Source organism: Botryllus schlosseri, chromosome 3 (assembly GCF_051294905.1).
Source record: "Botryllus schlosseri isolate E-star chromosome 3, Bs_hap1, whole genome shotgun sequence".
Lineage (NCBI taxonomy): Eukaryota > Metazoa > Chordata > Ascidiacea > Stolidobranchia > Styelidae > Botryllus > Botryllus schlosseri.
The window spans coordinates 16,266,323-16,283,098 of NC_137238.1; the positions used below are offsets into that span (position 1 = coordinate 16,266,323).

At 41.4% G+C, this 16,776-nt stretch overlaps 2 protein-coding genes across 2 annotated transcripts in view; both read right to left on the minus strand.

Annotated features, from left to right (window-relative positions):
• LOC145434950 (uncharacterized) overlaps positions 1-16,776 on the minus strand; it is a 236,662-nt gene that overhangs the window by 202,192 nt on the left and 17,694 nt on the right. The window lies entirely within an intron of this gene.
• On the minus strand, positions 239-2,000 carry LOC145434949 (cyclin-dependent kinase 1-like). Its single transcript, XM_080312175.1, has 2 exons — positions 838-2,000; positions 239-451 (listed from the first exon to the last, which is right to left on the minus strand). Exons 1-2 carry the CDS (start codon positions 1,649-1,651, stop codon positions 402-404), a joined length of 864 nt encoding a protein of 287 aa, XP_080168301.1. The 5' UTR covers positions 1,652-2,000; the 3' UTR covers positions 239-401.

A 16,776-nucleotide genomic window follows, 5' to 3' on the forward strand; every position in this document is an offset into this window, starting at 1 on the left:
CCCATACTGTTCATATGAAAACAGGTAACTATGTCCAAAATAATTACGACATGTAAGTGACTCTCTCTCTCTCTGTATCCCTCCCTCTCCCTCTCTCTCCTCCTCCCCTCTCTCGCTCTCTCTCTCTCCCTCTCTCTCTCTCACTCACTCCCTTCATCTCTCTTTCTCTTCCTAAACATAGCAACTATTTTCCGAATCAGTTCGAGGTAAATCTTGGCTCTATCTCGAACTTCGAACTTGAAACAACTAGCACGAACCCAATTATATCTTTGTTTATTGATAAAAAAATGACTACGATCGGCACATATTGACATAATGTGAACTTTTACATCAATATCATTGCCAAGTCAGCAATTAAAATCCGAGATTATGTCACGAACCAATTTAGGACGGCGGCTGTCTTATTGAGGATTCCCCCTTATCGATCTCTGGCGGATGCTCCGAGAGTTGTCTAAACGTAAATCAATATATTTTATTCGCCCAAATCTAGCATTAATTCATGTTATCTAAATAGTGAATTGATATGGAGCACATTACCGTTTGAAGGTAACTCTACAATCACACATAAATATACTTTTTATAATTAAAAGCCTATTAACTTAATACTCGATATGTCTGAAATTCCAACAAGCGTTTCAGGTTAGGCAGAAGTAACATTGGAGGCATGGAGGTCAGCAGATCAAGCCAAATCAAAAAGTTTGAGGGGTATTCGAAGAAAATTTAATGCACTCTAGGCGACTATATATTTCCGACATAATGCATAATGATTGCGGGATGTAACATGTTAACGCAACACTGGGCATGGATAATGTACATGTTAATTTCTATAGTACTCACCGACACTTTCATCCGAGAAAAACTCATGCTCTTCAACACGTCTAGTAGAAGGGCGATTGCCAGGCTTAGTTGATATCGTCTCAGTTAGCAGCTCTTCGAGCTGCTTTCGTTTCTGAGGATTTTCAATGGACAGATTTGAACATTTAGGGGGAAATTTGTCACTATGTCGGATGGAAAATTGCCAATCCACAGGATAGGGACCGTAGGGATGCTGGCCTTTGCTGATCAGTTGTGCCAGGACGATCCCAAAAGCAAATATGTCCGCCGCTCTGGTCAATTGGACATCTGATTGATATGATTCCGGTGAACGATAACCGTCCGATCCTACGCCGTCTCTCGTCTGGGTACCATGGGCATATTCGCGACGGAACCGTCTGCTGATTCCAAAATCTGACAATTTGAATATTTCCTTGTTTATTACAAGAATATTGTTAGGTTTAATATCGCCGTGAATGAGGTTTCTACCGTGAATGAATCCAAGTCCAGCGAGCAATTGCCGAGATACGAACTTGAATGATGTAACTGACATGTCTCTCTCGATTTCCATGTACTTTGTCAGATTACAATCACACAGCTCCATCACCATGTATAAATGGGTTTCTAGTCCAGTATTTCCCAAATGTCCAAACTCTATCAGGTTCACGATGTTCTGGTGCCTCAATTCCGTTAAAATATCAAGTTCATTGTTGTCTGACTCAGATTCCACGATTAGTTTGACTGCGCACTTCTTGAATTGTCCCGATGATAGACTTTCAGATCCTTTTCTAACTATCCCTGATTGATTAATTTTGTCTTCATCATCCCAGGAAATCATACACTTGTCCTTTATCAGCCACCGCACATCTGCAAATCAAACATGACGACTGGGTATTCATATGTCAAATAGAACCGATATATATATAATATCATATTTGCAGAACCGAAACGAGGATAACTACATTTATGAGTATTGACAAATAAAATCAATATCTATGACATGTACTAACTCATAATTACTAATTGTCTAGGGTCGGCATGATATCTCAATATCACGTACATGATGAGGCCACGACAAACCAGCAGCATACTCTGGCCTAACAGCATATTTATTCACACGTCAGTAGGTGATGGACGAAACTAGATCCTGTCCCCCCCCCCATGTGTTCGTATGGGCAGAATTCACCCCTATCTCTGACGTGGATCAAATATCGCACGCCACTTATCTAAATTGGCATGAGTATACTTTTTAATACTACACCCAGCTACAGATTTCTCTATGCCATTTTCTGATGCAGTTCCGCCACCACGATTGTAGTCAGTGGTAGGTAACAATTGATAAAGTTGGACGCCTGATATCGTTATCCTGCCTCAACTCTGCCGATTGGCACGCCAAATGATTTGACGTAATAAACGACGTATTATAACCATGTTTTAGCAAAAATTGCAACAGAAGTTACTAAAATGTCCAAACCCGTAGTCGACCCAATCGTATTTCATAAATTAACATCAAATAGAGCAGTGGTTCCCAACGTGGGCTATATCGCCCCCCAGGGGGCGATTTGGCGGTCTAAGGGGCGAAAATAACGAAAGGGGCGATAGGGGGCGATGGCACGTTAGAACGGCTATATTGGAGTCAGGACCGTAACTACCGCACCCCAAACCCCCCGATTGGGTGTGGGGAGCCCGAAATCGAAGGAAGCCCAAAATTATTTCGTGAATTAACATGAATGAGAGGATAATTTTTTAGAAATTTATGCGCGATTTCATATTTTCATGTATCTTGATGTTGAGGTCCCCGTCACTCAACAAAAATACGCATGGCTTATGGAAATGGGAGACTTCGGCGTCGGCCATTACTGAGCCACGACGCACCAAGACATATGAAGTTAGAGATCATGTAACATGCGATCCGAGAACTGTGCCAGAACGATCAGCAGCGAGAAGACCTTGGCCGAAAAAGAATGCCCTTGTGCTGACCTAAAACTCCGATATATATACAATACATGTATGTTTAATTGTCCATATGCGCCTCAATGGCCGGCGTCGAATGTTCCTGTCCTGGCGACCTTAACCCTACAGGACATACGCCATCCCGCAAGGAAAAAATATTTGCCAGTAAAGAAATATCAATATGAAATCATGTGCGTCTTTTAGTTTGGTACGTTTTTACGATTTCCATATATGTTCTGACATATCAGATATAGGAGGTGACGAAATAGCATCATGTAAAGAAGTCAATATATCAACGATTCCGTCCGAAGATGTTTAACTATTATTTAGGGGTCCTAACTTTTCCAACATGCCACATCGGCCATATTGACCGATTTAAACATGAATAATATAAATTTGTCGCGCTTCGCGCGTTTAGGCGAAAACGGCGTTTCACCAAACAGTACATGAAATAGGGTATAGCTGATATGTAGCGACAAAAATCTCACTGGCTGAGGGGGGGTCTGCGGTTTGGTTCATCACCCTATGGGGCCAAAGAGCAACGTTTTTATTTCGGGGGGCTGACGAAGTGCTGTTTTTCCCAATATTTTGGGGGGGGGGGCGATGATCGGCGTGGAGCTTCAAAAGGGGGAGATAGGTCGACAAATGGCTGGGAACCACTTTTGGGACATATTTTAATTAACTTGATTTTTCTCCGCGCTTCACGCGTTTTAATGGAACCCAATTCATTAATTATAATGCGAGAACTCCCCCTTCCCCATTGAGTATAATACAGAAATGAGTTAAACCGTATTAGAAATTACGAAATAACGGCAAATTAACATTGTATGAAGCCTCTTGGATGCCATAGTCTAGTAGTGCACACTGTGCAGCCCGTCGGAGAGCGACTATTGCAGGCATTGCAGGCTTTCTAAATGCGAATTTGGAATCATGCTCGTTTCACGAAATGAGACACTCTTTTAGTTTCGTCTGGTAGTTGTAAATGATTTCAATGTATATGGAGCAACAATAACCATCACCGCGTTACTGCGATCTTTGGAGCTTAGCAGACAGATCATAATGAGACCGTAAACCGACTTGTATGATACAGTGACATCGATTGGCCTGTCACTGATCAGATATGGTAGCGAACACAGTTGGCTTGAAAGCAACCACAGAATATCGATCGTTGCTCCACTAAAAATAAATGTTGCAAACATTACGTACAGCGATATGTCTAACGCGGTAGCGACCAATGAATTTAAGAATCACCGTCGTAATTCCGACGCCATTGTCAGCTGCAGAAAACCGGTTGATGGGACTCCTTGTTTGAAACGCTAAATATTACAAAATTAAAACTTTTGGCACGCCAGTTGGTAATACTTTCACATTTTTGGACATTTTGGCACGCTGCATACAAAAGGTTACTGGCCCCTGAAGTAGTCTATGTGTGTATTTGGCTCTTCACCAACTGCCAGCTGCGTGAAAGGCCGATTTAGTTGCAGAAAGTGAAGATAATTCAATGTCACCCCGGGTATATAATGGGCCATTCCATACACAGACAAACGATGTTCACATCACTACCTCTTCAAATCTCCTGAAATTTGGTACACGCAGAGATGAGGTTATTCCAAACAGGATGAACTTTATTTTATGAAAATTGGACTTTGGGGTCAAAAGTTACGTCACTTTAAAAATTGACAATTTGCTGCTCATTAAGAGCCTGCACGTCTCAGGTTTTATCAATGAAATATTCAAGAAGGTGTAGCTAGATGTTGGACGACAGTTGAGATACGGCACTTGGATTTATCCGAAGCTTGTCTGATCGTCTATATTTCCAAGTGAAATTTCATACCCTGGATGTTAGGGTCAAAGGTTAAACTGTGAGGGAAATCTAAAATCAGTCAGGCGTAAAACGATTTACACAGCCGATTGCTCAATAACATATTAAAATATTTTGTAAAAAACGACCTTAAATGAAAGTTTGCTTCAAGGAGAATTCGTTCATAGCTGTTTGATTTTGGTTTTGAAACTGTAAAGTGATGAAATCGCAGTTTTAATAGCACACTTCATTTGTACATGGATATGCAGTACTAGTAGGGCGTGTTCGGACATCGAGTCTGGAGTGTCTGCGGACAACATGTCTGGGGTGTGTTCGGACTGTGTTGCCATTCGGACATCGTATCTAAGATGAGTTCGGACTGTTTTGCCCCTCGGACATCGTGTCTGGGGTGTGTTCGGGACATCATGTCTTGGGTGCGTTTGTACGGTTTTGAAACTAGGATATCGTGCCTAGGCTGTATTCGTAATGTGTTGCCATTCGGACATCGTGCCTAGGGCGTGTTCGGGCATCATGTCTGGGGTGTTAGGACTGTGCTGCCACTCGGACATTGTGAATGGGGGTGTTCGGACATCATGCCTGGGATGTGTTCGGACTGTGTTGCCATTCGGACATCGTGTCTGGGATAGGTTCGTTCTGCGCCAGACATACCTCAGACCTGATATCTGTGCACTATTGTTATCCGGACATATGTTTCGGTGCTGATATCTGCGCACTAACTACCTCCAGCCATGGTCCGGACCGGATATCTGCGCGCCTAATGGACGACAGACATGCGTCAGACGTTATACCTGCGCCCTAAACGACGCATGACCTTTAATGTATGCGGTTTTTGCTGATATTTGCGATAACTGGGTATATCCACGGTAGTGATAGCTGGGTATATGCACGGTAGTGATAGCTGAGTATATCCACATCTATCACTACTGTGGATAAGCTCAGCTATCACAGATACCACTACTGTTGATGTGGAATTCTGGATATACTACAGTGGATATACTCACTACTCAGCTATCGCAAATATCACCAAAACCCGCAAACATAGAGATCATATATAGGTCACGCGTCATTTAGTACGTGGGTATCACGTCTGAAGCATGACTGTGTCCATTCAGAACGCATATATCAGGTCCAAACCATTCCTGGGAGTATTTGGTGCGCAGGTATCAGCTCCGAAGCATGTCCAGATTAAAATAGTGCGCATCACAAACATATGCTCATCTATCACTACTGTGGATTTACCCAGCCATAGCAGATACCAGCGAAAACTGCAGACATAGGTCATATATAGGTCAAGCGTCGCTTAGAACGTAGGTATCACGTCCGAGTGGCAGCACAGTCGTAACACCCCAGGGATGATGTCCGAACACGCCCTAGACACGATGTCCGAGGGGAAAATCAGTCCGAACTCATCCCAGATACGATGTCCTAACGGCAACACAGTCCTAACACACCCCAGACATGTTGTCCGCACACACTCCAGACTCGATGTCCGAACACGCTCTACTATAGTACTGCATATCCACGTACAAATGAAGTGTGCTCTTAAAACTGGTTTTGAAACTGTATGATTTCATCACTTCACAGTTTCAAAACCAAAATCAAACAGCTATGAACGAATTCTCCTTGAAGCTAATTGTCTTTTAAGGTCGTTTTTTTTCAAGATATTTTGTTTTTGTTTTTGAGCAGTCTGCTGTCTAAATCGTGTATCGCCTGACTGATTATAGATTTCCCTCTCAATTTAACCTTTGATCCTAACCTACAAGGCATTAAATTTCAATTGGAAATATAGACGATCAGACAAGCTTCAAATAAATCCAAGTGCCGTATCTCAACTCTCGTCCAACATCTAGCTACACATTCTTGAATATTTCATTAATAAAACCTGAGATGTGCGGACCCTTAATGAGCAGCAAATTGTCAATTTTCAAAGTGACGTAACCTTTGACCTCAAAGTCCAATTTTCATAAAATAAAGTTCATCCTGTTTGGAATAAGCTCATCTCTGCTCGTACCAAATTTCAGGAGATTTGAAGACGTAGTGATGTGAACATCGTTTGTCTGTGTATGGAATGACCTTAAATCGTAACTACAGTAAAGTTGTCACGTCTTATTTGATCGTGAATCAGAGTGAATAATAGGCAGTGAATATTATGCGGTACAATAAACTCGTATTGGTAATAAATTCGCTAAAAGCTTTCCGACTCTAATCAGTAGCAAACGTTAGCAGAATAGGGTGAATCAGATTCGTATTGTAGAAACTCTTTTACCTTTATTGCGTGATTATAACAGAAACAAACAAAACGAGTAGCTACTGGACCAGTGGTTCTCAACTCTTTTTCTTAATCCTCCACTTCCGAATTATTCCGAGCCTTCATTTCCCATCTGAAAATTCTATATCTCCCCTTTCAAAAGGCCACCTCCAATAAAATCTGTCAGGACTTTGCTTAATAAATACATTCTATTGGTGATTGTTAAGATCCCCGGAATTGCTCAGCACGCAATTAAATTAATACAGCAGTGAACTGGTAACCGTAAACGCGCGTCCATAAATATGTATCTACCCAGGCGAGCAGCTGCCAAAAAAATAGGAGGGGTTTGAAAATTTACCAATTGCTGTGATGAGGTCGGATCAATTTACATGAAGATAAACTTCGTGATGTTGACGAACTCACGCGTGTGATATATATAAGCTACCGTAAACTATACTTTCGCATGCTTCTAAAATACCTCGAAATTAAATAATTATATCATCTAATTTATAGCGATTCCGAATGTGGCAATGCTGGAGATCGCGTCCTTCTATCCACGAGATTCTCGCTAATTGGAGGCACTGATAATTTTACGAATTGCTGAATTGCAAATGAGCTAAGAAATATACAGATACGATCGGCATTTCAAAATGACATTTAATAAAGGAGATTATTACTGTAAATATTTTTCCCAAAGTGAGTTTTCCCCCGCCAGAAATCCCGAAATTCTCCACCAGTGGGGAATTCTCCACCGGTTGGGAACCACTGTACTAGACTGTCATGATACGGTGGTGGGTGTCTACTAGCGTTAGGACCCCGGGAAATCAAGATCCCGGAATCCCGGGATTTGAAGCAATCCAGACCCTGGGATTAATCCCAATGAAATCCTGGGATTTGTGAACAGCATCTACCAAGGCTCCGGGAGAGCCATATCTCTTATTTTGGTATCAAAATAATGTCACAAACTCGGTAGTGGTCGCAAACACGCGCCCCGTGAGAACATTCTTCGCGGCCCTCGTCGGCATTTTGAATTTTCAAGTATTCGACAATATTTATCTAGAAAATTTTTAATTTTGGATTTGGGAAATTGAAATTCATTCTAAAACCACTCCAAAACCAGAATCGCTATCACTTGTCAAATGTTCTGTAGCGGCAAAATTATAACGCGACCACTTTTACGATGATATTATGCATTTGTATCGCATTATGTCTATCTGACTATAACTCAACATGTCGCCAAATTATGCCAACCACTACAATGTTTTTATAGAAGTATTTGAACATAGGAATTTTGCGTGGCCAACGGTAATATTAAAATAATGAATCCCATTTTAACAATGTGTAATGGAATGTCAGTCTGCAAGGTCCATCAAATAAGGCCTACTTGGAAATGCATGTCATGCCACCATTTGATGATTCGGCCACCGCGTCATCAGAAACTACAAAATTGACAAGCGAGCAAATTTGAGTTTGAGACCCATGCTGGTCCAAACGATGATACTCTTGATGCTGTCGTGTTTTTGCGTCAATATTACATGGAATAAATATTGTTTGTGTAGCTTGTATGTGAATCTTACTACTTTTCTAATCCCGGGAAATCTCGTTTTTTTTTGTTTCGCGTATCAGTCTGAAGTTGTGTACCTCAAATGGTTTGTTTCAACAAATTGTACATTATAATTAAAATTATATTCAATTATGATGAATATAAGATTTTTATGGATTTGAGCAGCAGGTTATACAAGAATGTTGAAATCTTCCCAACCTTTATTCGAAAATCCCGCTTGTACTGCTCTATCTTCATTGACTTTGGCTGAATAATTGCAAAATTACAATTAAAAAGTAAATTCATATTGAAATGAACCCGAATATTTTCGGCGGACACTCGTCAAGCATAATCGTCAGCAACTATAATAGAGAATTTAAAATAACATTGTATATTGTATATCAATAATCGCATCACGAAATAGGACGCCACCGGCATGAAATTTCAACTAACCGGGGCGGAGAGAGCGCTTAAGCTCAATGTACTAGTTTTAGATGGTACACAAACCCCTTCCGTAGGCACATGCTTGGCACAGACCCCAAGGTACCCAAACGAAGGTATGAACGGCCTCTCCCGACAACCCCGAATCTGTCGTCCCTGTTATATTCGTGATTAAAACTAGAATGTTTTGCACAGAATACAAGCTACTATGCCTGCATGGCTATCACCAGGCCGTGTTATTTTTAGCATATGCCAAAACTTCCGAAAAATAACCTATTTTTGGCATTTTTCGATTTTTCTTTTTGGCAGTTTTGGCATCGTCCTCTAAATAGATAGTTTCCGCCTCGAATTAGTCACAAAAACGCTGTATTTGGGCTAGTTTGTCAAAAGTTTTTTTAGTTTGTCAGTGCCAACAAACAATAAGAAGAAGAAAAAACTAACGATTTCATAGGTTAATAATATCAAATGAAACCACAAGATTTGCCAGTGCCATCGATCTCATCGCGGAAAGAATTTCCTTCCCGATCCTTTTCCGGGAGTTTCCTGTGTTGTCTCTCAACACATTCTATTTAGTAGCCCGACTATCATTTCTGCTACAGTCTACCGATATATTTTCGGAGGACTTTTGTCACTTCAGGTGGCTTTAATAATACCAAAACGCATGGAAGAGTCCTGGCCTGTTTAAGAACTTTGACAAGACTGTCTGGCAAAACGAGACTATACAGCTCAGAAATAGCCAGACAGTTTGTTGCGTCACAATGTTCAACTCGATCACAATGCAAAAATCGTGGTTGATTTTGGGGGATCCAGTTCCGTGAGAAGAAGATAGATAGATGGATGGATGGATGGATGGATGGATGGATGGATGGATGGATGGATGGATGGATGGATGGATGGATGGATGGATGGATGGATGGATGGATGGATGGATGGATGGATGGATGGATGGATGGATGGATGGATGGATGGATGGATGGATGGATGGATGGATGGATGGATGGATGGATGGATGGATGGATGGATGGATGGATGGATGGATGGATGGATGGATGGATGGATGGATGGATGGATGGATGGATGGATGGATGGATGGATGGATGGATGGATGGATGGATGGATGGATGGATGGATGGATGGATGGATGGATGGATGGATGGATGGATGGATGGATGGATGGATGGATGGATGGATGGATGGATGGATGGATGGATGGATGGATGGATGGATGGATGGATGGATGGATGGATGGATGGATGGATGGATGGATGGATGGATGGATGGATGGATGGATGGATGGATGGATGGATGGATGGATGGATGGATGGATGGATGGATGGATGGATGGATGGATGGATGGATGGATGGATGGATGGATGGATGGATGGATGGATGGATGGATGGATGGATGGATGGATGGATGGATGGATGGATGGATGGATGGATGGATGGATGGATGGATGGATGGATGGATGGATGGATGGATGGATGGATGGATGGATGGATGGATGGATGGATGGATGGATGGATGGATGGATGGATGGATGGATGGATGGATGGATGGATGGATGGATGGATGGATGGATGGATGGATGGATGGATGGATGGATGGATGGATGGATGGATGGATGGATGGATGGATGGATGGATGGATGGATGGATGGATGGATGGATGGATGGATGGATGGATGGATGGATGGATGGATGGATGGATGGATGGATGGATGGATGGATGGATGGATGGATGGATGGATGGATGGATGGATGGATGGATGGATGGATGGATGGATGGATGGATGGATGGATGGATGGATGGATGGATGGATGGATGGATGGATGGATGGATGGATGGATGGATGGATGGATGGATGGATGGATGGATGGATGGATGGATGGATGGATGGATGGATGGATGGATGGATGGATGGATGGATGGATGGATGGATGGATGGATGGATGGATGGATGGATGGATGGATGGATGGATGGATGGATGGATGGATGGATGGATGGATGGATGGATGGATGGATGGATGGATGGATGGATGGATGGATGGATGGATGGATGGATGGATGGATGGATGGATGGATGGATGGATGGATGGATGGATGGATGGATGGATGGATGGATGGATGGATGGATGGATGGATGGATGGATGGATGGATGGATGGATGGATGGATGGATGGATGGATGGATGGATGGATGGATGGATGGATGGATGGATGGATGGATGGATGGATGGATGGATGGATGGATGGATGGATGGATGGATGGATGGATGGATGGATGGATGGATGGATGGATGGATGGATGGATGGATGGATGGATGGATGGATGGATGGATGGATGGATGGATGGATGGATGGATGGATGGATGGATGGATGGATGGATGGATGGATGGATGGATGGATGGATGGATGGATGGATGGATGGATGGATGGATGGATGGATGGATAGATAGATAGTCTTTTATTCGTCACATCAATAAACAAAGAAGTATACGAAACAAATATTGCAGTATAGACTGGGAGACGACGAGGGGCCGTTAGGCCTTCAGAGTCAGTCGCCACCCGTTTGGAGTGTTTGATACGTGTAACATATATATTAAATCACACACATATAATTAGAGTCAACATTCAGTAAATATTCGACTAACGACACGATATTAAGCCCTAATAAAATGTAATAAAGGATAACATTAGAACAAGCATTGCATAAAAGAAAAGAATCAACAGTACGTTTGGAGTACATGTAAATAATTTTTATATATATTTTTTAAACTGCCATGGTAGTAATGGTATAAGCTCTGCAGGGAGATCATTCCAAGTTTTGCACCGATAAAATGTAAACTATTGCGGGATGAAGATCGTGACAGGAGAGGCAGCGAAATAGAATTTCTCGATACCTGTCTGGTTTCATAACCATGAGTTTTCGCAAAAGTTGTAAAATGCGAATTAAAGTATGACCTGTTTGTGTGGAAGATGGTGTGCATCATCTTTGCCGTCTCGTACTGAATTAGGTCGGCAACTCTGAGTATACCATGGCTTCGATATTCCGTGAGAATTCGTTGCCTTGGAGGCAATTTACTAATGACACGAAGAGCCTGGTTCTGGAGAGTTTTGATTTTTGTAAGGTTTGTTACATTTGTATGTCCCCAAATATTTATTGCATATTGAAGCTGAGATTGAAATATAGCAAAATACACTGCGCACAGTACTTTTTGTGGCATTAGATATTTCAATCGTTGTAGCATGCCCGTAGCCCTTGACAATTTCGAGGTGACTGAGTCGATCTGAGGTTTCCATGACAATTTCGAATCGACAAGAATTCCAAGATAACGCGAAACAATAACTTCATATTGTTAATTTATTCGCTAAAAGCTTTTCGACTAACTCTCATCACAAAATAGCTAAAAGCTTTTCGACTAACTCTTATTCCAAGATAGCGAACGTGATCAGCTGGGTTAATGACAGTTTCATTGATTCTTACAGAAAATGGATTGGTTTTTTAGCGAATTTGAATTATTAAATAAGAGAAGTTGGGTTTTACTAGGGTTGATGGAAAGTTGATTACTTCTCATCCAATTACAGATCTTTGTCATTTCATTGGATGTCAATTCTTGCAAGGTCTGCAAGGATGTTGAGGATGCTGAGAAACAGGCATCATCAGCGAATAGTACGGTTTTCAGAGAGGAGACCTTGCTAACATCATTGATATATATAAGAAATAATAAAGGCCCCAGTACAGACCCTTGAGGGACGCCACAAGTTATAGTTGATGGAGCGGATATAGTACTATTGACATACACACACTGTCGGCGGTTTTTCAAATAGTCAGATCTAAGTTTCGAGGCAATACCACGTATGCCAAACTGAACAAGTTTTCTAATCAGTATCTGGTGGTTAACAGAGTCAAATGCTTTGCTGATATCTAAAAAACACAGCATGATGGTTTTTTGTTATCAAGTGACTTGAAGTGTCTGGATGTCATGTCGGCTAGGGCCTGCGTAGTGCTTCTATTGGCTAAAAACCCGAATTGCTCATCGGATATTAGTGAATTTTCATAACAAAGTCAATGATTCTACGGTAGAGTAGTCTTTCAAATGTAATGGCAATTGAGTTCAAAACTGAAATTGGTCTGTAGTTTCCAATTTCTAGCCTGTCATTCTTTTTGTAAACTGGTACAACCTTAGCTTGTTTGAGATGGTCTGGAAATATTCCATGATTGATTGAGAAGTTGAAAAATGTGCATAGATGTCTGGCAATAGCAGGTGCAATGAATTTGAGCAGTTTTATCGGGATCGTATCAACGCCAGAGGATTTGCCGTTTTTAAGCGAGTGTACACTACACATCATTTCTGACTCATTGCAATCTTCTAAAAAGATAGAGTTGGGACAGGAAAAGGCATAGGAACTTTGTGTAGTTGGATTGATAATAGGAGATGGGAGTTGTGCAGCTAGTACGGAACCAATTGAAGTGAAGTAATTATTAAAGCAGTTGGATATCTTGGTGGGGTCAGAGGTCAAACTACCGTCACTGAGACGGATCTGAGTTGGATAGGTTGCTGAAGTATCGACCCTATTTATTATACCATTTATTGCCTTCCAGGCAGATTTTGGGTCACCCTTAAACCGTGTGAAGAGGGACATGTAGTATGTTTGCTTAGCTTTAGTGATAGTTCGCGAAAGGTTGTTTGCATATGATTTATAGACTATTTTGTCTTCAGGGCTCCCCTTTAGGAATAATGTACGATACATCTTATTTTTTATACGAATGGATCGGAGGATAGATGGAATTAACCATGGCTTACGTTTAAATTTACGCTGTTTGCGAGATAAACCTGTCAATGGTGATTATACATTAACTATTTCTATTATTGAATTGACAAACATGTTGAATCGCTGATTAAAATTCAATTCAGTCAGAGGTATTGGTTCATACTTTTCAAAATAGTCCCAGAGGTGATTGTAGATATTAGTCATGCTTTCTGTAGTCAGATTCCTGGAGAGTGTCGCATAAGCCAATGGTCTATGCATACGGCGCTTGAATTGAACTATTATTGTGTAATGATCAGTAGTGTCATAAATCAGGACATATGGTTTAATTGAACCTTGTGCTATATTAGTGTAGCAATGGTCAATAATAGTTGCAGTGGTGTCACAGTATATGGTATGATTAGTAATGATTTGTGTTGCACCAGTAGCCCTGATATTTTCGAGATGACTTGAAGTATTTTTGCTTTTCTTGGATGCGATGTCAATATTGATGTCTCCGACAACGAAAAATGGTAACTTCGAGTTAGATATTTCAACAATGGCGTGAGATAGCTCAGAGCTGAAGTCAGAGGTGTTTGGCACAGGGTGTATGTAGATAACACCGACAATAATGGAAGGTACACTGGCTATGCCAACTTGAACCTTTACCCATTTTTCTTCAATTGTATCCAGATTCAGGCAATACTTATCAACAAGGGAGTAGGGAATGTCGTCTCTGATATACATACCAACTCCGCCACATTTGGTATCTGTGGTGGTGTGGATGAACGTATAACCATGTAAATTGATATTCAATAAGGGGTCGTCACGCAGGGCATTTTCAGACAAAGCAATTATACTAGGAGCAATATTCATGTCTCTAATAATTTGATGAAGAGATAAATAGTGTTTTTGCAAAGATCTAATATTGAAGTGGCAGATAACAAAGTCTTGAAAAGCGGTAGATAAATTGTAGGATAAATCATCCAAAGTAACACTTTCGCATATCTCAATATTGTTGTAAAGCAGCTCAGAATTTTTCACATATGCATTTGTATGGTCTTCGCTGGAAGCCATTTTAAGCAATGACAAATTGACTTACATACTCGAGATGATCACCAGGCCTTTCACAGCTGGTTCAGCTTTTCTGGAGAATCAATGAGGATTGTGCGTGTATTATTGTCCCGCTTCATGAATACTTTCCCATTTGCAGTCCAGCAGAAGTCGTACTTCAACGTTTTAGCAGCTTGTCGTGCTTTGGCATATAGGATCCTGCGGAATTTTGTCACGTTTTCATTGATGTATATATTTTTGTATTCAGGATGTTCCGTGACTTTCCGAAGATCTCCGCGCTTCTGGAGGAAAAGTCCCCTGGTCTTTAAGCGGTGGAATTTTGCAATTATCAAAGGTGGACGATCGCTCATAGCTGCATTTTGAGATCGTATCCTGAAGACAGAGTTCAAGTCATCTGATGTTAGTGAGATACCAAGAGCTGCACCAATTCTAGCGACTTCTTCGTCTAATCTTTCATTTTCTTTAACAGGTACGCCATGGAGTTCCTGGGTATCGCTTCGTTGGATTTGGTCGATGTCGTCAATTTGTCGTTCTTTATTTGAGATAGCTTGTTGCAATTTCTTATTTTCCATCTGGAGGATGCAATACTGCGCTTCGAGGTCCTTGAATTGTTGTTTTTGGGCTTCGAAGGCGGAACTGATGGAAGTCTTGAGATGCCTTGATTTCTTGAAGTTCTTTGTCTCTTTTCTTGTTTTGATCAATAATATAATCAATTTTTGTATCCATCTGTGTGGATTTGGCAATTAGCTCTTTAAAACCACTATCTTTCAATAGCTGTGCCAGTACTTGGCTGACTGATTCATTGACAACGCTTTTTAGTTCATCTCTCATTTTTTCATGACACGAGACTCGCTCGCCTCAATCTTGGAGGTAAGCTTCCTTGTGGCATCTTTCAGTTCAGCTTCAGTAGCTGTCATCGTGATATAGAGTCGCAGTTCAGTGTGTAAAATAGATATAAGTATCGATATAGCTTAACATCTTAACACAATCAAGATGTAATTATAGATCAAGATGTCAATCAAGATGTATTATAATTTATATTTTAATAATCAGTACTGCGCCAGCTTCTCATTGATACCCATTTTATTAAATTTAGCGCTGGACAAACTGGTTAAAAATGCTCGTAAAATTGCCTTTCGACAAATGGAAAGTATGACGTAAACCAAACTCGCTGTGCCCACACCATTTAGAACGCCATGCTTTCACCCCTAATGGGTGGGCTGGACCCAGATTACGAAACCTGCCTTTCACAAAAGGTCTTCTCGCTTGTAACGCGGTCCTATTAACACAACACCATGAACGAAATACACTGGCAGCAATGTTCCCTCTAATTTTTCATGAGTCTGCGCAAACCCGCTAACTCACTGCGCAGGCCCTTGGACAAGAGTGCGCAACCACCCTCCAATAGGATGTTGAAACCAACTACTGGGGGGCTACGCCCCCCAGACCCCCCAGTCTCTAGGCTTTTTCAGGTACTTATCATCTACATTGGATGCCCGTTTAGTGGTTGCGTCCCTAAACGCGCGAAGTGCGAAAAAATCAGTAATTCATGATTGCATCTGTCAATATGATCGGGAATTGCACATATATTGCTAACAACATTTTTCCTCTCCCTGCTCACATAATCGGATTTACCGGTAGTGGTGATCCAGTGAGGTGTGTTGGAATAGATAGGTCCTTTAAATAATAATATAACATCTTCGGGCGTACCCGTTGGAATAATGACTTCGTTACATGATGCTGTTTCGTGACCCCCATCTGCTATTATAAAAAGATATTGAAATCGCCAAAACGTACTAAAGTAAAAGTCTTACACGATTTCAAACTGGTATTTCTTTACAGGATAATATTGTTTTCTCAATATGGCATTTCTTGTTGTGGGACTCGGATCGCCAGGACAGGAACATTCGGTGCCAGCCATTTAGGCGCCTATGAACAATTGAACATGGACAATCACACATATGTATTTGTATATATATATCCAAGTTTTCGATCAGCACTTGGGCAGTCTTTTTCGCCCAAGGTTTTCTCGCTGCTGATCGTTCTGGCCCACTTCTTGGGGTCGGATGTTACATAGCCTTTAACTTGGCGCGTCATGGTGGGGTAATGGCCGACACCCAACTGTCCA

What these genes read in the sequence shown, in the direction of transcription:
- LOC145434949 (XM_080312175.1), bottom strand. Translation starts at nt 1,651, where the DNA reads ATGATTTCCTGGGATGATGAAGACAAAATTAATCAATCAGGGATAGTT. An exon ending in TTTCTCGGATGAAAGTGTCG is followed by an intron (nt 452 to 837) that starts GTGAGTACTATA and finishes ATTTACGTTTAG; the next exon opens with ACAACTCTCGGAGCATCCGC.